Raw genomic sequence first — 22,742 nt, forward strand, 5'->3', positions numbered from 1 at the left:
TAAAGAAGAGGCATATAAAGTATAGTATAGTGCATATAGTATAGTATAGTAAAGTATAGTATATGTAGTATAAAGAAGGCATATAAAGATCTCATTTGGACATTTGATACAATTGTCATGGCCCCTTCCTGGAGTGCCTTATCTCTGCAAGGAAGGGACTCTTGAAAGGACATTATTCCACTGAGTGGCTGGGATATTTTAGTCTGTCCTTATAAGGATTTAGCATCTGCAACTGCATCTTTGATGTGTTCGTGCTTAGCATTGCATGCAATCACTTGGTGAAATTCCTGAAGTACTGATTCCATGGTTCCCATCTGTGTTCCCTAAGTCTGGGAGCTTCTGACTAATTATAAAGTTTTCTCTGTATACTGTAGGAAACAATTCCATTTTGGCTCCAGAAGAAGGGATTGGGTTGGACTGGAATATAGGATTGCATAATTTTTTTCAACTTTAACCACAAATTCCTATGAAAGCTATTGCGTTTCTCTGTAGATACCTGCTTTTAGCTTTTGGTTTCCGCTGTCACTAGAAGTATTCAACGCTCATATACAGTCCAGAAGCAATCAGTCATTAAGGAAGCTGAGCAAAGTTGGATTTGCAAGAGAGCAGCACCATCCCATTCTACCTTTCTCAAACCCCTGAGGAGAAAACATGGACGGAGTGTTCAGTTAGGATGACCAGCAGAGCTAGCACAGATGTATTGTACACTTTTCTGGTTGTACTGAAGGACACATCACAAATAGGTGTGCCTGTTCAAAGGGACTGAATTTAAAACATTCCACTTCTAGATGCTGCAAATTAAACAAGAGCTTATCCTCCACCTCTTAGCCTGCCATTGGATGCAAAAAGCAGAATTTTCATGCGTAAGAACTCAAGCTCTAGGTCATCTACATAAGTTTTTGTGCAACTTGAGCATCTTATGCAGCCTGGGTCTGACACAGAGAGGGATCTTTCAACAAACCCTAAGTCTGGGAACTGCCTTTTAGATCACACCAGTTCTTTGTACTGTACATTAACTATCTGAGCATCCTTTTACTCACTTTATTTTAATGACAGATTTTGTCTGCTGTCAGATTTGGTAGCTTCGTGGGGAAAGATAGGATTGACCCAGGTAAGCCTGAGTTTTTTCTTGTACTTTCAGTGGTATAATCACAAATTCCCTGTTCACTGTACATAACTGTGGTCCATCTGCTGGCCTGCTTGGTAAGCATGTGCATTGCTGCCAGCTAAGGAAAGAGGGAGGCAACTGGATGTTTTGGGGCTCTCCCACAATTTTCCACTCCAGCACCTGCTTTGGAAATGGCCAAAGAATTGCCAAACATGCTGAAGTGGTTAAGTGTACCAGGTCCTAAAGAAGCTAAAGGGGAGGAATGGTTCTTGCCTGATGGGTTTTCAAAGGGAACTGAGACTTTGAAGTTTTGTTTTAGCAGCTGCCAGGTATGCTGCCTCAGCCCGTGCTGCACTTCTGCCCCCAGCCTTCATGCATTACATTCTTCTTTACACATGCCAGAATGGAGAAAATAAATGGGGAATAAAATTAATTAAACGAAGAGTGTGGATATTAGCAATAGAGTTGCTTTATTGTACCCTTTGGGTTAGAGTGCTTTCATGCCACATATCAGGGAAACACCTTGCACTTGCTTTGGCCCGTCAGAGGAACAAATTTGTTCACTTTAGTTTTTTTTTGCTTATCAAATTACTGCCATTCTGCTTTAATTGTTTCAGCCAAAATCAGGACAGTGATTCCTCCCAAAGTAATTGTTGTAGTTTTACTATTTTGTTCTGTAATGGCTACATGAAGTAGGCAGCAATTTATGTCCATAACGCCCCAGAATTCCTTTCTCAAAATGATGAGACCAGATTATCTTTCCAGTAAGGAAATTAAGATCCAGAGAATTGTGGGGGGCTGAATATTCCTGTCAAAGCAGGAGTGGGCACCATTCACTGCAGTAGCGCTGGAGGTAGTTAGCTAGGAGCTTCCCCTTTACTCACCCAGTTCTTCTCTGCTAGAAAGGAGGTGTTTTATTTCAGTTTATTTACACTAAATATTGAACTCCTTTAGGATAACATGAACTCCTCAGTGAATTTTCCTGTGGAAACACTGGCTTATGGGAGATGCTATAGGCAATACTTAAGCTCTGTTCTTTTCTGCATATGAAGAGGTAGGTAGATCCCAGTAGAAGATGGGAATTTATGGAACAGCACTGGGAATGGAGTCGGGATTTTATTCTGTCCAGCTTAAAACAAAAAAGGAACAACAGCGAGGCCAGAATTGTCATAAACTGGAATAGTCTTCTCTGGCAAGGGAATGTGCTTCTGTGGTATTAATCACTGGAGGACAAAGTGCCAAAAATGGAGAGATTCTTGCTCTGCAGTACTTGAACAGCTTGCTTTTTCAGGTGAGGCTTTATAAAAATAGAAGTTTTTCAACTCTTTTATTGCAGATTTTATTGTCTAGTTCTGGTATGTCGATACTAGTTTCTGGTGGTAATAGTGGTGGACAGATGCATGGGAGCTTTGGGGGGAGAGATGCAGTGATTTTTGTTGTTGTTCCAACGTTGGCTATAGATTTTATAAAAATACTTTGTCTTTCAACATTAGAAGTAGATAGCACGTAACTCAAGTGGAAGTGATGTTCTGTTAATTTTTTTTTGAGGTTGCATTTTAGCTACCACCAAAATGTATCACGTTTTTTGAAAAATACCTTGTTAGTTTTTAAGGTATTTTTCTCTACTGAAAAGTGTGCTGTGTTTTGGTTTGTTGTTTTTTGTTTGTTTGTTTGTTTGTTTTTTGTGCAAGTAAGGTTTGTCTGGAGGATTCTTAGAAGGAGCACTACAGACTTGGGGAAATTCTGTCAGTTTTAGCTTGAGAAGAACATGGGTAGAAATTTGTTTTGTCTTGGCTGAAATAAGCATTTCCAGGAAACTTCCATGATCTCTAAGGATATTGGACGAAAAACAGGATTTACCTCTTACAGTACAAGTACAATATTATATGTGAATTAGGCTTGCAGAGATTCCAGAAAATCTTCTAGATGTAAAATAACTACTCAACTCTGGGATTGCTTTGGTACCAATGTGTTGTGCTGCTCTTCAGATGGATGAAAGTTTGTATTTTGGTGTTTGTGTGCAGTATATATCTGTGGCCTCTGTATCAATGGTCTTTTTTTCAGAAATATGCAATGTGTGATATGCTAGCCATGTCTATGCAACGTCTACAGTTATTAGGTCAATTTCTGCACTAGTAATAGCCCATACCATTATGCATTTGATTATGGCTTTGAACATATTACACCACCACTCCCCAGCTACATTTTGGAGTATAATCATGGTGCTTATAGACATAAAAAATGTGTGCTAACACAGTTGCCGCATCCTACTTTTTCTCCACCCTGCTGTTCAAGGAGCCCCAGCAGGTGAATTATTCTTCGTACAGAAGGTGGAGGCAAATAAATAAATACTCTCTTAACTCCAGCGTAATGGAACGGCGGGAGGAGCCTGAGGAGGAAAAGCAGTCTGTTCAGCAACTGAGAGGTCACTCAAATCCAGTCTGTTTGTTGCCGTACCTTGTTACCTTATGTAAGTTTATCTGAGGGATGAGAAGAGCAGAAACTTCATAAGGAATCAAAATTGTAATATGGAGAAAAATGGTGATTCTTGGGTGAGCATGTAAGGTTTTAGGGGACTGTGTATGTCTATTTTTTTTAATGGGCAGTCCCTTGAGCTTCATTGCATTGGAGCTAGGTTGATAAGTTGTTTAGGTTTTGAAGGAAAGAAAGATCTTTTTCAGACCTCTTCTTTGCTCATGTATCGGTGCTTGGGGAATTATCCCAAACCTGGAGACTGCTAACTACACGCATACAGCGTCACAGCAAGGACCCACACAAGTGACCTTTAGTTCATGTTTTGTATTTTTTCTCACTTGTTTGTGTTTCTGCAGATAGATGTTAGGCAACTCTAGCTGTGTTGCTGGCTTGTAGCATCAGATGTGCCTTCCTATTGCCATTGCAGTACTCTTTTCATTGGACCATTCCTCCTAATATTATAGTTGCCCAAGTAGCCTTCAGATGATGACAACTCCTGGTTAATTGAATTTGCACATCTTTGATCTTGAAGTGCAGAACAGATTCTGGCCTTTCCTCTAGGCATACAGATTCTGAATGTAGAAGTGTTGCTTCTCTTGTGAAGTTCTGTTACCTGGCCATTGTTTTCGGCCTTAAGGTTTATAAGCATGATGCTGGGGAACTCTGTACTTCAGCCTGCTTTGTCCCCACAAACAGATTCTCTAAGCTATCAAGATTTATAAAGGCTTCTCTAAAAGACACCTGAAGATGGTCTTCATTTACTGCAACAAAATGATAAGTATAGTGGATGTCAAGCAAATTTGATTGCTTTCATGAACTTCAGAGCAAATTTTGTAGAATTTGGAGGCATATGCTGTTGTTTAGCTTTGTCTGTTTAGTATTTAGATGACAAACTGTCTGAAGTTGGGAGAACGTGACATCTGTACTCCATAGTCGAATGACATAACTCAAAAATCATTTGGGCCTCAAGAAGTACGAAGCTTAGACAGCACAATCCTGGTGGAACCCTGGAAGACTTGTGGTGTAATGCCATCCTCTCCTGCATCTTTTGGGAGGCTGATAGAGACAGGGTCATTTAGTTCTGCAGGGTATTTATAGTCTTGAGCAGAGGCTGAGCATTTGGAGTACTCTCTCCCATCTCCTGAATTCTAATCCTACCAAGCTCAATAGTCTGTTTTTCTGTTTGTTTATTCTTCTCAAGCGCTCTAGATTTCACCAGTGTAGCCCAATTCTAAGTTTTCATTTGCCTCTTGAGACTTAAATGAGAGGCGTGAGCTGCTCCATTCTGTTATTCCAGTGGGATCTTGCAGCTGCTGCTTGGGCACATCTAGTGAGAAGCACAGCACTCTGGGAAAGCCTACGCAGGAGGAAACTTAATGGAAAAATATTAAGGAGAAAAAAATGCGTTTGATGGACTTTTAATATAAAAGGGGGAAAAAAAATAGAAAAGGGGGAGGGGGAGATTTATTCCCTATAATAGGAACCAAATGTTGGCTGGGAGAGCAGCTGCACTCTCACTCTTTCCCTGTAAACTGTGAGCGGCTTTTCAAAGAAGGCATTACAGGGTGCAGGGCTAAACTACTGGTCCTGACTTAACCCTTGCGCCTCTGAACAGTGCTAGGGAGTATGCGCTTCCAGGACAGTGGCAGAATAGTGTCTTCACTTACAGACCCAGCCTAAGCTTATTCTAGGCAGATAGTGGTGCCTATTGTGTTTTCATCCTCTTGTGATACTGTTACCATCCACTAACAAAACATATAATCAGGAATAAGTAGAGCCCAACAGTCTGTTCTGTTTTCATTTTCAGTAAGCTTTTGTGCTGTCTGTACAAGTCACATTTTGTGCTGGTCCACTCCATCCATGCTATTGTTTTATAGTGGAGCCTCTAGCAAGGAACACCTTTCCCATCTGAAAGTGGCACAGCAATGCATCTTAATTCCTGGTGCTTTGAATTCACTGGATAGGATAAAAGGGCAAATGTAAGGTGGCAGTTAGGTACCCTGTTACCCAAGTCTGAATGATTTTTCCCAGTCAAAGCAAAGCACAGTAGTGGTGAGGGGAAATTACTCAAAATCCATCTCTTCTGTTCGAATTTCATATCTAATTAGTGCTTTAAAATTTGGGGGTGTGCTGTGGGGGAAGGCAGTTCAGGCAATTACAAGTCATAAATGTAGGCAGGTTATCCTTCCCAAGGCTTCCTCCTGAAAGAAGTAGCTGGCTTCTGTGTTAATCTTCCTGCATATCTTGTTATTAAAATCTTTTTGCTAGCTTGCTTGCATTTGCAAGTATGGAATTAAGTGCGGGAAACATGAGACCACCACCACCTCTCACTCTGTATGGTTCACCCCTTTGTTTGCACTCACTGAGGCTAGGTGAATTTGTTAATCTGGATCACGTGGTGGAGATATGCTTAGTTACCTTTACTGGTTCTCCAGTGACCTGATAAACCACAGCAGCATGGTGGCACTGAACTTTAGCAGCCATTTGGCTGTTAATTTTCTTCCTCATTTAGTCTTTCTAATAGTGAATTTAAAAGCTGCCGTGTGTAAAGAGAAGGAAAAAAACCTGTTTTTTTACCAGCCCCTTATTCCCCAGATATGAGAGACTGCAGCCAAGGATGCTACTAAGGCCCCATCAGAAAAATGGCTCCATTGAAGAGAAAATATTTCATTTCTAAAGACTGGTGAGTTTAGTGCTCCTGTAAGTAAGAGGTTTATAATGCCAGCTAAATCTTGGAATAGCTGAGGTAGATTAGGCCTACCTCCAGAGATTTATTAGTACTCCATAACCTCAATTTGTTCTTCCTCTGCTAGACTGCCACGAATCTGTTTGATGCACCTCATTTCCAACCTGCTAAATCCAGCCTGCCTGTATATAGAGATTTAAGACCTAAAACGCACTTAATTCCTAATCTGCAGCAGAGTTTAGCAGCTACTACACAGTCTGTCTTATAAGAAAATCTATCTTTACTCTGAAAGTCAGTGTCAGGGAAAAAGCAGGAATAATTTACAGATGCCAGGGAGCAGGAAATAAAATATATTGTATTATCAGCAGCATATATCAGAAAAGGAGAAAGCCCAGGAATTTGGATAGAACTTGTTAGAATATAACAAAGGAGCAGGCAGACAAGGGACTTTTCCACTATAGCTATTGTGCATCTGCATCCAGAAAGCATTCAGATTTGAGCGCCTTTCTAGCCCCAAATACTGATTAAAGTACAGAAAGGTTATAGAAGAGCACACGAAAGTCTGAAAGGCCAAAGTCTGGTGAGACTGACTAAGCTCGAAGGAGATATAGATCTTGTAGTGAAGGTTTAGATCTGAGGTAAGGAGAAGAGCATGCGAAAATCTAAATTTAGTGGGGGATGTTAGGGAAAGTTCAAGATACTGAGTGTGTATACCTGTCTGTGCTGTTGTGCAGCTGATGATATGACACCTGGACTCCACCAAGCCCCTCGGACATGAGCATTGCAAGCAGACAAATTGGATGCTTTTGCATGCATCTTTGTTTTTCAATAAAATTCTTGTAACAACACAACTCTCTCAGTGTAAAGGAGGAATTGTGAGAATAGCAGAGGGGGACTCCTGACACTTGCTTAAAACTATGCACATAAAAATGTTCTGGGTTCTTTAAATTGTGCCTCTGTTAGCTCTAATCGCTAACCTGTGAAAGAATCTGGAAATTGTTGCTAATTCCACAGAACTTCTGTTCTTTCCCTAAACCAACTTGACCTGCACCTGGTACATCTGCTGTCTTACAGCATGAAGATGCTGATGACTTTCTTACCTGCTCTGTAGGTAAAGGCAGCTGAGGCTACTGAGAAAGTGGGGAGCAGAAGAGCTAAGGCTGAACCTATTACAAGTTCCTTGCATCTGTGCCTCATCACTAAGAGAAGTTTTGATTGGTGCTCTGGGACAGAAGCTTTCCTACATCTCTGTAACACCTTCACTGTGGGAGATTGTGTGTGTCACTTTGAACTGGATTTGAACCCAAAATACCATTCCACATTTACTGTGCCGATGCAGTCTCGATAGGCTGCTTATTAACTTTGAAAGCTTTTCCATGGCTTCCTTTGCAGAGCCTGAAAGCAGATGGCAGACTAGGTGATGGCTTCCTCCTTTTACACAGCCCTTCTGCTTCCTGCTCCTTCTCTGTCTGGCTGTACCTTTGCCAGGGGAGTTCTGGACCGCGCTCTGGGCTTCATGGGGTCTCCAAAGTTCCAGGCAGAGCTCATTTAGGAGTATCAAAACTGCTTTGTTCTCCCTGTTGATGTTTTTTGGAAAGATGCCTTTCTTTACTTCTGTAGTATAGCTGCTTTGTGTTGTAGGGGGTCTGCATATTCCAGCAGTCAGATCTGCAGGCCATGCTAAAATAGAAGCTCTTGCTGACCAAGCTACACCAAAATGGCTCTTTCCTAGAGACTCTTGATAACAGCAGAGGACAGGAACAAACCATTCTGAAAAGCTTGATGTTCTGTTTCTTAATTTTTAATTTACTGCTTTTGAATCTGGGGGGAGAGAAAGAGGGAGAAGAGACAAAGAAAGGCCTTGAGGCAAGCAGCACTGTGAGAGGCCCGACTGCTCTGCATCTCAGCCAGGCCCCCAGCGTCCTGGGCTTTGTCCCACTGTGTTTATCATTGCTCCATAGCCAGCCCCAATCTAGGGCCTATTGTTAGGGATGGAAGAAACACATAGTGTGCCAAAGAAAATGTTTGATGTTTTTCTGAGTGCCTGAGCATAAGTCAGCAGGATGCTGGGAGCTGCCACGCTAGATGGAGTCATTAGTTACTAGGCCAACTACTTTTTTAGCAGCTGGTGCCCACCAGGGCTTTGTACTGAAAGCTTCCTGGACCTGTCATACCACCTGAATGCCCTGTAGGCAAGAAACTACTGCCTGAGATTGTCTTACATTCCTTGGCAAGGTGGGAGCTATGATTTATAAATGCTCTATGTTCCCTTCTTGCCAGAGAGGGCCCTTGCTCCTCCTTAGCTACAGCCTTTACAGAAAGGGGATATAAAACATCATTGTTAGCTCGTTACCTAGTCTGAAAGGACGAGAATTCTTTACTCAGTTTTGTAGACCTCCTGCTGTCATCCTATTGCTTCTTACAAACTAAGTAGAGTTACACGTAAAGCATTATTTTTCAGGATTGCTGAAGCTCCATTTGCACAAGTAATTTGAGCATAGTTTGCATACCTTTCAGTGAGACGTAAGCACTTTTCAAATGTTTCAAAATTTCTGTTTACTAAGTGATATATGGGAAACACCAGCATGCTGCATGAATTGATATTGTTGCCTGCTACACAGGAGTCAATGTCAAGCAAGTGCCCAGCTGTGCCATTGGAAGAAGGCTTCAGCTGAAATTCGAATGAAAGCATGAAATGTGTATGAAAGCATAAATGAAGTTGTTCTTTCAGTAAGGACTTGCTATATGTTAGATAATAACAAAATAACTACAAGATTTTCTGGCTGGCTTTCAGTGGACTCGATTATAGCTTAATTCCTTGACATTTCCTATAAATCCGTTTGAAGTAGGGGCAGAAGTCAGCATCCATGTTTTTTGTAGAAGCTTATCACCCCATTCCTTTCTTACAGCAGCTACTTTATTTAGAGTTTTTTTTCTCTTTTTTTTTTTTTTTTCCCTGTAGTCAGTGAACAAATGTATTAGCATTTATTAGTATTTTGTTAGCATGTAGAACTGCAGTATATCTGCATTAGCTTCTAGCATGGGTGAAAGTAATTGATTATGAAAGTGTTGCTTGCACCAGAAGAGAGCTAATGATTTTTGAATAACATCCTCATGGATAACCAAAGCAGGAAAGAGAATTTAGGACCAGCAAACCTGAAGGTTAGTGCATTGTGTTCTAGCACTTTTAGACTAGGTTGTGATCATAACAAGGGAGAGAGATATTGAAATTTCTCTGGAAAGCAAGCTTGTATCTTTTGTGAGACAAAAAGTTTGCAGCAGAGAGTCTTATTCTGTCAGTGCAGAGGAATAGGGAATTCTGGCTCAGGCTTTATAAAAGCTGCAGTTCAAAGAAAGGAACACAGTGGGTTTCTTGCCAAAAATACTGAGTAGCCCTAAGAGCTGCTGGAAGGACAAAATCTTGCTTACAAAAGATGGACCATAATGCCAAGGCTGAGATTTCCTGTACATAGTAAAGGTCTGAATTCTGGCCAGGTCTCTAGACTAAGCAACCCATAAATAATCCTGAGCAAGCAGTGAGAAGATAGCTCCCAACCAGCTTGGCTGATAGAATGAAACTCAATCTCCTCTGGTGGCACAGGCGGGAATTTCTGTTTCCCATTCGCATGTACGTACATACATGTATATACCTGTCCTCTGTAAGCACAGAATGGCAGGGTTTGCAAAGGACCTCTGGAGGTCATAAATTCTGACCTCTGGGCTGAAGGACATTCCCTACAGCAGGTCGCATGGGTAGCCATCCAGGCAGGTACTGAATATCTCCATAGCAGGAGACTCCGCAACCTCTCTGGCAAACTGTTCCAGTGTTCTGTCACCCCCACTGCAAAGAAGTTCTTCCATGTACTTGTATGGCTCTTTCTACTTTCTGGTTTCAGGCTGTTGCTCCTTGTCCTACCATTACACACTGCTGAAAAGAGTCTGGCCTTGCCCAGTTGCCTCCTGTATTTTAGATATTCATAAACATTGATCAAATCCCCTCTCAGTCTTCTCTTCCCCAGGCTGAGCAGACCCTGATCTGAATGGGTATATCCCATTGGGGCCCAGGGATTTGTGCACTTTGATTTTGGCTGCGTGGTTGCTCAACCAAAGGGAAGTCTTCCGTTCTCCAGACTCTCTCTCTCACCTCTAAGGTCTGAGATTCCCAACAGGCAGTCTTTGTAGTAAGGACAGAAGCAAATATGCATTCGAGGAGTCATTATTGTACAAGGAATAATGCTGAACTGAAAACAAGCAAACCTGTTGGTACCGACTCTTAATGAACCATCATTTCCACTGGGGGTACAAGTTTCTTTCTGATTATTTTTGACTTTGTCTAAAAAGATGTGAGTTGTGGAAAAAGCTTTTCTTTCAGCTAGGTTGTTTTTATAGAGTTTTTCTACCATGTGAACCCTGTAGTATTTATTAAGTTGTGAGGTCCTCTACAGCCTTTTTACAGGCTTCATTACTGTGCTGAATCTGTTGCTGAATACCTTAAGCAGAAAAGCTAATTTCAGGAAGGGCGTAAAGGTGCTGTCTTGCTTTGTTAGGGCATCTGATAAGACGAGGCTGAGAATAGGAACCAATACCATGATGCATTCCTCTGAGCATGGCAAACAGACTGAGAGCTGGAGCATGTCACTGGCAGCAGAATATTGAGTCTCTCCTAAGCCCAATTTTCTTGTACTAAGGGAAGTTTGGCTTTAGATGTAGTATCAGCAGTGTGGTAATATGTTATATGGGGACTTTCTGAAAGTGCTGATAAACTACCCCTCTATGAAAGTGATCTAAAGATTTGCAAATGCGTGCGCGTTCACTTATCGAATATTTTATGCTTTAAGTTATGAATTTATATTGATTTCCATCTATAGAAGAAAAGCCCATGGCAGCTGACGAGCATACTCAATCCAGAAGGATTTTGCAGGCCGTGAGAGTGAAATCTGTTCTGACAAGCAACAGTACTTTCAGCAGAGTATTTAGAAAAAAAGTGAGCACTGTTGTGCTGCATCATGTGATGTGAAGGATACGTGTATTGGAACTGTAGGGATCTGCATATGACCATCTGCAGTGCAAGAAAATATTAGCCAGTTTTGTGGGATTGGTTTGGCTTTTCTAACTTAGTTCTTCCTAAAGATTTGGTAGTATGGTTTCAAGAGTGTCCTCCTATGTAGTTAAATTAAACTTATCTAGGTAATATTATGTCATTAAAAAGTTATTGTACTCTGTAGTATTGGTTAAAATAGGAGACAAATTAGATTAAAACAAGTTAGGAAACAAATGAAAGTTTTTGAGAGTGAACAAACATTGGATCAAGGCAGCATTCTCCGTGCATTTTTAAAAATAGGACTATCAGACTTCAGAGTTTTCTTCCCATAATAGTTAATCCTTTGCTAGTTATCTCAAAACAGAAGAAATGGGGATCAAGGAAGTGATGCTGAAGTTCTGCCATTGTTAGTGGCCCTCACAGTACTACAAACTCGTCACTATATATCACGTGTGTGGCACAGAGCCAGTTTGGCTATCAGCAGGTCCAACTTCAATGGAGTTTTCATTTATATCAATTTTATCTCCTTCATTTCATCTTGACTTTCATGTTTTAGAACCAATCACTCAATCTTTTGTTTCCTAGGCATTATTTATGATCAAAGGATTGAATTTATGGATTGCAGGTTCTGAGATGATACAAGAGGAATTGGAACAGATGCTAGTTTCTAGAATGAATGGTGGAACTTAACTGACTCCTCTTAACTTCTGACTGCTACCTGCAGCAGATTTTGTTTCAAGACTCTTGATGCATAAACAAAATTGATTGCATTATCTCAGACCAAAAGGACTGTATGGCTCCGTGTCCTGCTCAGGCAGCAGCCTATGGAAAACAATGGGGGGAGAGCATTAGGTGATGTTATGCAATGATGGTAATTCCCCAGTATTCTCAGGGACTCAGTGATTTTCTGGGCAGGAGGTGTTATCTTTGTATATATACAGTTCTAGTGGCTCTTGCTTACATTAGTTTGTACAATTACTTTTGAACCCTGTACATTTGTGGTATCCCTAGCTTCCTGTAATATGAAGGCATCCACAGTTTTATTACTTATTAAGAGAAAAAGTGCCTTGTTTCATTTGTTTTAACCTGCTCGTCTGGTGGCTTCATATTTTTTTTCCAATATCTTACAGTATGAGAAGTAATTGTTCTCCATTTTTCTTCTCCCTGAACCTCATTAATTTAAATATATTTTTCCTACTTCCTTTCAGTTGTCCTTTTTTCCACAGTGAAGAGTCCTTATTTATTTAGTCCTGCAATAGTTCCACAATATACGTTGTTCCATACCTCTGGTAATTTTCTTTGGTAATGTGATGTTTGTTTTGCAATTCTCAGTGACTTTCAGTTTTTCAGCTGCAAACTTTTTTAAAAAATTTCACTCTTTCCTAGATCATTTCTAAGTGTTTTGAACAGCAGAGACCATAGCACAGATTCATGTGGAAACTGTCCCTTTATTCTGTCTCATTTCACGTGCTTTTAATTAGTTATTAGATCCATGAGAGGTATCCCCATGGGATCATGCTGGCTTACTTTCTTCGGGAACATTTTTTTCAAATGAGGAATTTTTCTCAAATAGGGAATAACTGGTGTGAAAACGTTACTCAGAGCAAATTGACAAATAAAACATTATTTCAAATGAGATACTGAAGACCATGATCTTATTAGTGGTACTGATGAGTAAGTAATGAAACTGCTTACCTAGCCCTAATGTATCTTCTGTGGATCTCCTGAATGAGCTCACCTTTGTGTCTTCTGCACTTGATGTTTGTTTCAAGAGCTGATCTGCAGTAACCCCCAACCATCTCTTGAAGGTACGTCCCCAGCTCAGCACAGTTCTTTGTGCTCTTCCGCTAAGAGCTTGTCCCTGACTTTACTGGAAGGATAACAGAGACTGCAGCTGCTTCTTCACACAGGAGAGAAGTCCAGAGAGCTTTAACATCTGGATTGGTGAGGAAGTCAGTATCTACACAGTGGAAAGAGCAGTTTTTATCCTTGGGGTGAGAGTTCAGTCCACATGGCGACAGCCTGCTGTTAAGCCACTTGGTAAGATTGGAGAGAAGGCAGCTGGGAATCGTTTCAAAGATTTTCTGCACTGGTTTTTGTGGCATCCCTTGCCCAGTAGGGGACAGTGCTGGGAGACCAGCAACACCTGTGGATCCAGAGCTGAACAATTGCAGACGGAACCACAGTAATAGAGAACAGTGGCCACTTTACTGACTGAGGAAAGGTAAAAAGAATACACACATCCTGAACATAATCACTGTGGAGGTTACCCTGTACTCATCTCATTTGAAGACAGAAACAGAAAGGGGAAAGTATCTGAGATTCTTTTACAGGACCACAAGTGAAAAAAAAGTATGTAAGAGTTTTGGAAGGCAAGGAAAAAAAAAAAATAGGTGTTGCAGGAGAGGAAAGTGAGGAAAGCTGAAAGCCTAAGAAATTTATTTTAATTTTATAATAACATTTTCAGATGTTGGATGATGTTAGAGAACTGTTATTTCATGAACTAATAAGAGGAGATGATTCCTGCTCCATAAAGAGGGCAGAAGAAGAATGGCAGGTTCAGAAAAGGAGAGCTAATCTCCCAAGAGATCTAACCTCAGAGTCAGGTTCAAACCTCTACAGCTTGTCTTTCAAGGCCCAAGTATTCTCAGCAACATTACAGTTTTCCAAGCACTGGTGAAAGAAAAAGAACTGAGAATCTTGCTGAGGTGTAGCAGCAGATAGCAGGGAACAATAGTAATGCATCCAGTATTGCACTGCTGGGGTACAATGGAAGCAACAAAGTGAGGAAGTGGGATCCCTTGAACAGAGAATGCTAATGCCCAGAAGAGAAAATGCGGTAGCGGTGGAGGAAGCAGGGGTGGAAATACTGGCAGCTGAACTTCTTTTCCACTAGACTGTCTTACTCCTGTGTTGCTGAGGAACTGAGTATGGACAGGTACCCGTTAGAGTCCTTGTTATAATTTGCTTTGAAAGATACACATTAGGCTGTTTTTGAGAGAGTACATAAGGCTGGTAGTTTCTTCTGGTGTGTTTTGAAGCATCATTCAGAACATTTTAAGGAGCTGCTGTGATAATGAAGATTATAGGGGAAGCTGTGACACATTCAGAAAAGCTAGGTTGTAAGTTTTGATGATATCATAAAACAAGGAGACTACAGTTAACACTCTTGTCAAAACTGTAACCTACACTCTGAATTATGGCATGAAATGTAAGACAACAAGTATCTTCTACAACCCAGTTAGTTATGACATACACGGGAAACACAAGGAAAGTCTGCCCTGGGAACCAAAGGGCAACATTCAAAAAGAGTGGCTGAGAGAAACATGACAGAGATCAACTGAAGCCTGGGAAGCTCAGGCACTGGGGCTTGAAGGTTTTATTAGGCAGTGTCAGATACAGTAGGCTGTATGGCATCCTCTCTTATGATTGCTGTGTGTGAGTTGCTGGGCCATCGTAGCCTCTTCAGGACAACTTGTGGCTCTGTCAGTCTGCCACCTGTTCTCTGCAAAGCCCTGCAGCCTTTTGCATAAGTGCGCTGGTACTGCCTTCTCACCACAGCTTACAAACTTCAAAGCAAGCTGGTGAGCTTCTGTCAGTACTGATCAAGTTGCAGACCACAGCTGAACTTCCACCATGTAAGCCTGGGTTATAAGAACTGCCTCTTTGCTGGAGGCCTTTTCTCTGGGTAAGGATTGCATTACATACATGATGAAAGAAATGAACCCATCTTCAGTCCCCTTACATCTTTTGGATTGTAATTGTGTGGAGTCAGTGTAAGCCACAGTTGCAGTCTCATCCCTCTAATCGTTTGTCCTCTCTGAGGGAATTATTTTGCATGCCTTTATTCTACCCTCACTGCAGCATGCATGTACTTGGTGTGAGCCTTGTGTTAGCATACTAGCAATCTCTACAAATGCAAATAAATATCTCATTAGTAATGTAAATCTTTTGCTCTTTTCCTGTTGCAACACTGCATCTCCGTACTGCTGATCAGCCACAGTTCCAATGTTAAGTTTCTCTTTGCTTTTATCTTCCTTTGTTCCTCTCAAACATGGTGTTACAGCTATTAATGTAATTCTGCCCTAGAATTCAAGAAGCTCCTTAATAAGGCACAAGCAGTTGGCACATGGCACCTGTAGCAGGTATTGTGCTTGTTGAAGCCACTTAAAACAAATTTGCAGCTGTCTAAGTATTAAGGAGGTTTTAGGAAGCAATGGTGCCTTGTAAGCAAGAGTCTGTATTGGCAAACAAGCAAAAATGTGATGACTTTTCTTTTCTCAGGGCTCCAGAGAGTGATCGTTTTGCCTGGGAACGGGAGGTGGAGAACAATGTCTACAGCAAAGTGACACGGAGTCCACTGGCACACCCCAACTATCAGCTGAATTTAGCCGTGCAGCAACTTCAGCAGCAAAAACTTCAGTCACGACAGCTATTGGAGCAAAGCCAAGCCCGACACCAGGTAACTAAGAAAGCTCCTGTCTTGGACTTAATAGTGCTGACCAAGTCTTTGCTAAGTAGGAACAACCTCAAACCAATACATGTGGCACAGCTTTTGTTGAGGAAATAGCTCTTCCAGAGTATTACAATAGACTAATATTATCTGCAGTGATTTTAATAAAATTTTGATGCTGCAGTTCCTGCTGGCCTTTTTCACCACATTGACATCCTGGCTGTTGGCATGTGCTTCCTTTCTTTTCTGCCGAAGTTCAGAGCATTACCTTGCATTGCCTCAGGCAGCCTTAAAGTTGTGTATAGTCCCCACAGCTCCTTGTGACTTAATCTTGTTACTGAACTGCTGAGTTCTGCCTTTGCTTGTGTTGCTCGTGGGTAGTAGTATTTCAAGCTTGGTCACTCCTATTTTGGTGTTTCCAAATCTGGGGTCTTGAAATTGTATTTGGCAACTGTATGTTCTGTGTCAAGCAGATTAGGACTTTAGCTCGACTAAATTCTTCTCCTCCTGGATTTCTTCTAATAAGATGTAACTACCAAAAAAAGCAGCATGCTAGCAAACTTAAAAATTATTTTGGAGGATCTGCATCTTTTTTCTAAAAAAAACCACATTAATTTCTTTTAAGATCTTACATTGTGCAGGGTGCATGGCCACTCCCCCTCATGCCAGGCGCAACCTTTTTCTGCAACCCTGAAAATCTTCTCAAAGTCTCCTATCCATTTTGATATTGTGGTATTTAATATTTTCCTTTCACTGCTGTGCTCTGAGACACCTGACAGACATGTGACTCCTTTGTTATAATTGCTAGGAAAAAAAAAAAAATGGGATGAGAGCCCAAGTGCTAGAGGAAATATGAAAATGGGTTTATATTATTGACGGGTGATCCCTAGATGCCAAGGGTGGACCACTGTGACTGGAACAGCTTTTCTGTCCTGTCTGGGTAATCTTCCAAGATTACAGTTAGCTTACTGCTGCACTCATTACCCTTTTTTGTTATTTTGGAGAGGGAGGTGTGTTTTTTTTCCTCCAGATGATGTCTGAAAATATTCCTTGTTAAAAAAAGTGTTTGGGTGAACAAATCTCCACTCAAAAGAGACTGCTCAATTAGAAGGGAGATATTTGCTGGACAGTCTGGTAGGACTGGACTCCAACAAAACCACGAACGGAGCTAACGTGGAGGTCTGAACACCCACTCTCCCTCCTATGAAGCATATGAGTCACTGGTCAGAGTCTTTGAGAATATCTTCTAGGCAAATTGCCCCCATCCTTCTCTCAGAGCATCTTGAAGGAGGGGTCCTTTACCCTTTGCTCCTTACACTCCTTCTCTCAAAGCTGTTACGTAGCCACATGGTTTCTGTCCCCAAATTCCCCCACCTACAGATTTCTTGCTGCCCCTCTGAGCAGGAGCAGGAGGTCTTCCTTTCATCCACATCCAAGGAGCTCTTGGTGGGTAGCAGTGGCTGCTCGTGAGCTTGGGAAAGGACTATAAACAGGCTTGCGCTTGTGAGGAGGCCAGAGCTGGCCATGGGGCCTGGCTGAGCCCTCTTCTAATTACTGACATTGAGCTGGTGTTATTCTTGGCCTCGGGCAGTGCCATTACTCAGGAGTTTCTGCTAAAGTGATTCTTTGTTAAACCTCCACTCACCCCCACAAGATCCCCCTTGCTGCTCTGCCTCCCTTCTCTCTCTGAGCCAAGCAGTTCAGAGTTGCAGTATTGAGGCCATTGCTATGCCGCAGGCTCAGGCTGCTCTGAAGTTGCCATTAATGAAGAAAGGGATTTGCTGAACATGGGGGCTGTCAGACTTTCTGTAGTGAAAACTATATCTTGATAGCATGGTTGTTTTTTGGACACATCCCCTCACAATAAACTTTGTATGGAGTCAGCCAGACCTCCCCTTCCAGTCACAGTTGTGTGGAACCTCTGATGCCCCTCCCAGTCATTGCTCTACTCTCATCTTTGTTCTACCTGACTTCCCTCTCCAGTTTGCTATTGTTAATCCCTTCCTTCTTAGACTTCAGTTTGTTGACCTGACCATCCAGGAACTGCCCTTTCTTTTCTGTTACTTGCACAATCCCTAGCTTATGTCTCCTTCCTTGGTGTCCAATCCACTTTTTTCTGCTGCCCATCGGAAGCATGATTTCAACACATTTTCTGGTTAGTGTCACCTAAGCCACCTAACTCTCACTACCAACTCTCTCAGCAGTGTACCTTCTCATGTAATGAAGTCTACCCTGTGCTTTGTTGTTTTGTTTGCTACATTCAAGTTTGTCAGCTCCCTCCTCCCTCTGTTCACGTAGCCTTATCTTCACTTTCATGATAAAGCATCCTTGTATCAGTGCTGTTGTCCAGTCTTGTAGTAAAGTCATATCAACAAAGTATGGAAGGCATTTCTTGTTACCTTAATCAGAGTGACAACTACAGATGCAGGAAAGGCTATTAGGTAAGCCTCTTATTCTGACCTCTGCATAGCTTAAGACCCTCAAATTCAGTGCTGCTCTTTGCATCTCCTTGTTTGTTTTCTACTTTTCTCATGCCTTCCCTGTAATGCCTTTTTCTGATACAGTATCATGTTCTCTGTCACTCCCTCTCCCCATGCAGTTTGGCATGGATGCTGGAATGGAGAAAGCTTAATAGTATTCGACAAGATACCATAACTGGGAGTGGTCAGAGTTTAGAATCAATTGGATCTTTTATAGGAAGTCCCCAACAGGGTTAGAAGGATTATATTTTTCAGTCACAGCACTAACTAGTTGTTCTGAACACAATCAACAGTTGGTACTCTGATCTGAGAAAATATGTTGGAGAAGATCCCCCAAAACTCTATGTGTATTTAGAAATTCCACTGCTTCTCCTAACATTCTAAGTGCTACAAGTGATAAAAACGGGGAGGAAGTTCTAGCAGAACTATTTGGAGACTCGGTGCCACCATCAGAGGTTGGCTGTGAGGGGAGGGAATGATAAAGAGGAGAACAAGTACTTAACCTCACTGCATTTCAAGAATGGAAAAGCATAGGATACGGGTCTGTGGGCTCCACAATTTTGGATTCACCCTTTTTAGTGGGACCTGAATCTTCCTGAATTATCTTAATTAGAATTAAAGGGCTGCTCTGGAGCTTGGGTAACCATTGTTTTAGCCTTGTCTGCTGTTATGCATTTATTGGATGGTCTCTAGAAAATGATCTCCACCATTTGTGGTCAGTTCCTCTGATTGACACTGAACACCTCTATATAACGCTTTGAAGTTGTGAAAGTTTATTAACAAAATAAACGTGTCCCCGGTAGGGGAAGGTCTTTTACTTGAAAGACTGTCATAGGAAATGCGTGCAGGACTTGTTCAAGCCAAACATTTCACGTCATTGTTCAAGTTCCTGTTGGAAGGCAGACCAGCCACTTCAGTAGCTGAAGTGTATTTATCAAGGCGCCTTGGGTATGGCATGACCGTACAACATGATTAGTTGCCCATTTTTCCTTCCGCCTGTGACAAATAAGCTAGTTTAGTTGTATATAAATGGATAGCATATGAACAAATGACAGAAGCACCATGATTAATAATGCAGGCAAATGCTTCTGCTTGTGCGTTAATGAGTTCGATATGTTGGAGATGAGCTAGTTGTGTTGGAAAGCACAGAAGTTCCTAGCCAATTGTTTGTGTAATAGGAATGCTCCCCACTGCCATGCTGTGGATGTATCTGATCATGAGAGCTTATTGCGTATTTCTTTGTGGTAGCACCCACTCTTGGTTGAGTGCTTTCCAGACACTTCAGGATGATGATTTCTCCTCCAAGCATTTTGCAGCTTGCAGGGCAGCAAATACTGTGTAGAAGGGGGAAAAAAAAATAACAATTTCCGCTCATTGTATGTGGAGGTTAGTTCTCACTCTGCAGTGTGATGGAAATAGGTCTTCAGTGGCAGAACAGGTATTTTATTCTTCGGATAAAAAGAAAAGCACCAAGCTGACTGAATGCCAATCTGACAAATAAACGCATAAAGCTCTGCAGTGGTAGGGACCAGGAATAGAGACAATACAAAGCCTGAGGAAAAAAAAAAATAGAAGGGACAGAGCTGGAAAGTGGAGACAAGAAGCTTAAATCTGATACCAATAAAAACAAGGAATAAGAATTACAAAATTAAACCAGAAGACAAGAAAACCAGGCTTACAGCAGTATTTTTAATGTTTAAAGGAGACCTCATGTGACACATTATGACCTAAATGTTAGTATCTCTATTGCAGTTGGCAAGGCAGTGAATATACCATCCTTGTTTATTCTCTAATTGTTTCCTGTACTGGAAAAATGCCAGTAGCTTTAGGGAGGTTCCTCCTTCTCTGTGTGGCTATGTTCAGTCTGCTTAGCCTAGCATCTACTGAGTTCAGATCTTTATGCCAAACATGTCACATGGGAATAAAAAGCTAAATTAAAATAAGGAAAGTTCAGTTGTATTTAGGAATCATCCTGCTTATATAAAAAACAAAAAGTCATCTTAACAAGACATAAATCACGTTAATGAGTTATGTGGTCAGTTATGATCACGTTTTCAATCAAAAACGTAAGTAGATTTTATGCAATAAAATTTTGGACTAATTTCATCCTTTAAATAATTCTCATCTTTCAGTCATTTGAAGATGGTAGTTCTCAGAAGTGTTACTGCGTCAAGTTCGGCAAACATCATCCCTTTTCACGTATCTTACTCTTTTCTGAATTCCCTGCAGTTTACTTGATCTTAATGAGAACTTTGAGTGTTCAAGATAACATTCCTAATATTCCTACAACTATGTTATTCCTGCCTGAGGACATAAGGCCTCTCTGAATGCAGCTTAAACATCATTGTTTTCTGAACTGTTATATATTGGACTGCTACAGTCTCTTGCTATTCTTGCTTTGCAGCTTTTTCCCTCTGACTGTTTTCCCTGCAGATGTGCTAAATGCCATCTTTCCTATTTGAATCTTGTGATGCTGATGAGTCAAAATCTCAGTCTAGGTGAAGCAGAACAACTGTTCTGAAAGCAGTGGTCTGTGATTTACACCACCTGAAACTTTGTGCCATGTTTCCAATCTCATCGCTATTCTCTCAGTATCTTTCTAAATAATGATGTGGCTTCCAGTTCGATATCAAAGACAGAAAAAGGAAGAAAGCACCAAATCATTTCATTTCAGTATATGGACATCCAGGGAATACCTTGAATTTTCTCTTCTTCCTTTTAATATATTTATGACCCCAAGATTCTTCTCTTTCTGCAGTTTAACACTGTGACAGTTAAACAGTAAGGTCAAAATATGCTATTATTGCCATTTTGTGAATTGTTAACTCAACTGATTGTTGCATCCAAACTGATTTAGCTGAACATATTGTGTGTTCAGAAGAACCTGTGCTAAACAATTTGTATAAATCCAAAAGTCATCCAAGCCTTTTGATTCTTTGTATTTTTGCAATGTCAGAAATGCAGTTGTTTTTCTAAAAGGTTGGGGTTTGGGGTTTTTTGTTTGTTTGTTGTTGTTGTTGTTTTAACTAAATCTTTGTTATGATTTATTCCTTATGAACATCTCAGTTTCCAGCATTAACAATTAGGAACTCTCTGCATAACTACACACATCTTTGTGCAGTACATGTGTGAGTATGTTTGTCAGTTCTTATATACTGCTGGGTCTCTCATTGCTGTCAGGCTCGCTGATTCAATTTAAACCAAATGACCACGGTATAGAAATCTCAAAGCTATATTTTATACAAATGAAAGTATGAAAATGAAACTAAAGTGCTATGAATCTGAGATGGGTACTCAGCTACTGTTCTCATCAAGGCAAAGCTGCAGCATTGGGCCACTCCTAATTATACAGCAGAAAATCCACACAAGAATACTTCAAACCTATGAATGGAAACATAATTTGGCACATGCTTTATATTAGAAACTGTAAGATTCAAAACCAAGGCAGATTCACAGGAAATGAGTTTCATTAGCTCCTCTGGTCACAGAATGAGCATGTTTTTGCTTGCAACATTTGTTCCGTTACTGTGTTAGGAATGGGTGTTAGGTACAGGGATGGTTAAGTGCCAGGAACATTCTTTCTGTTTTTGAAGTTCATTAATCTGCTTTTCTTCAAAGTATTGCGTACCTCCCTGCTTTCAGTCATGAGCAGCCCTAGTTCAGTTGCTACTGGCTAATACTATATACAAGCTGTATATGTTGAGATATTCTGATTAAAAATGTTATCCTATACAAAAAGAGACACTTTGTCTACGGCGTACGTGTGTAGGTGTGGATGCAAGGGAAGGTGTGATCGAACGAGGCAAATAGGGGATTGAGAGTCAGGATCTTCTCTGAGATCACAGCCTCACTTTTCATGTTACTTCTGACTGTGGCTTGGGGAAAATCACTTTCTCTGTGTGCTGGATAGGGTAAATGCTGTCCTTTTCTGCATCATTTTGGAGGGTGCTACCTGCTTCAGGACTGCTTCTGGCAGGGTTTCTTAAGGCTTCTGCTCTAACTAGGTTCAGATCATTCAGAATCCTGAGTGCTGAGGCATATCTCCCACTTTCTGGGTATCTCTGGAGCATCTTCCCAACCTTTGCAGTCAGGCTCTATTCTGTTCAGCTGCCCATTTTTATTTGCACAGTAGCTTCTCCTGGTTTCCTGTTCTGACCCCACTGAGTTCACAGCAGGGCAGTATGCTTTGTAGCTGAATCCAGAAGCCATGGTCTGTGTCAGCTTCTATCTCTGCCTGGAAGGCAGCCAGAATCTCAGCACAGCATGGAGACAAAGGCTATTTTGGAATTCCATTATCCTCAAGAAAACATCCATGATCTTTCCATAGACAGATCTCAGCCTATCTTTTGCTGATCAGATTTCATTACAGCATCCATTCTTGCCGTTTTGTTGAGAGTCACAATCCTCCCTACACATTCCTGTTAATACAGGGAAGGGATTCAGACTGTGTGCTTTGCAGGCACCAGGTTCATAATGATTTTAAAAACAAGAAGGAAAAA

The 22,742-nt window shown here is 41.2% G+C and overlaps 1 protein-coding gene across 3 annotated transcripts in view; it reads left to right on the top strand.

Annotated features, from left to right (window-relative positions):
• TTLL5 (tubulin tyrosine ligase like 5) overlaps positions 1–22,742 on the top strand; it is a 119,779-nt gene that overhangs the window by 79,580 nt on the left and 17,457 nt on the right. For all 3 annotated transcript variants that reach the window (XM_052696035.1, XM_052696036.1, XM_052696038.1), the window contains one exon: positions 15,595–15,772. In XM_052696035.1, coding sequence (XP_052551995.1) covers positions 15,595–15,772 — 178 coding nt within the window. The remainder of the gene's footprint in view (positions 1–15,594; positions 15,773–22,742) is intronic.

Source organism: Tympanuchus pallidicinctus, unplaced genomic scaffold (genome assembly GCF_026119805.1).
Source record: "Tympanuchus pallidicinctus isolate F22 unplaced genomic scaffold, pur_lepc_1.0 scaffold3, whole genome shotgun sequence".
Lineage (NCBI taxonomy): Eukaryota > Metazoa > Chordata > Aves > Galliformes > Phasianidae > Tympanuchus > Tympanuchus pallidicinctus.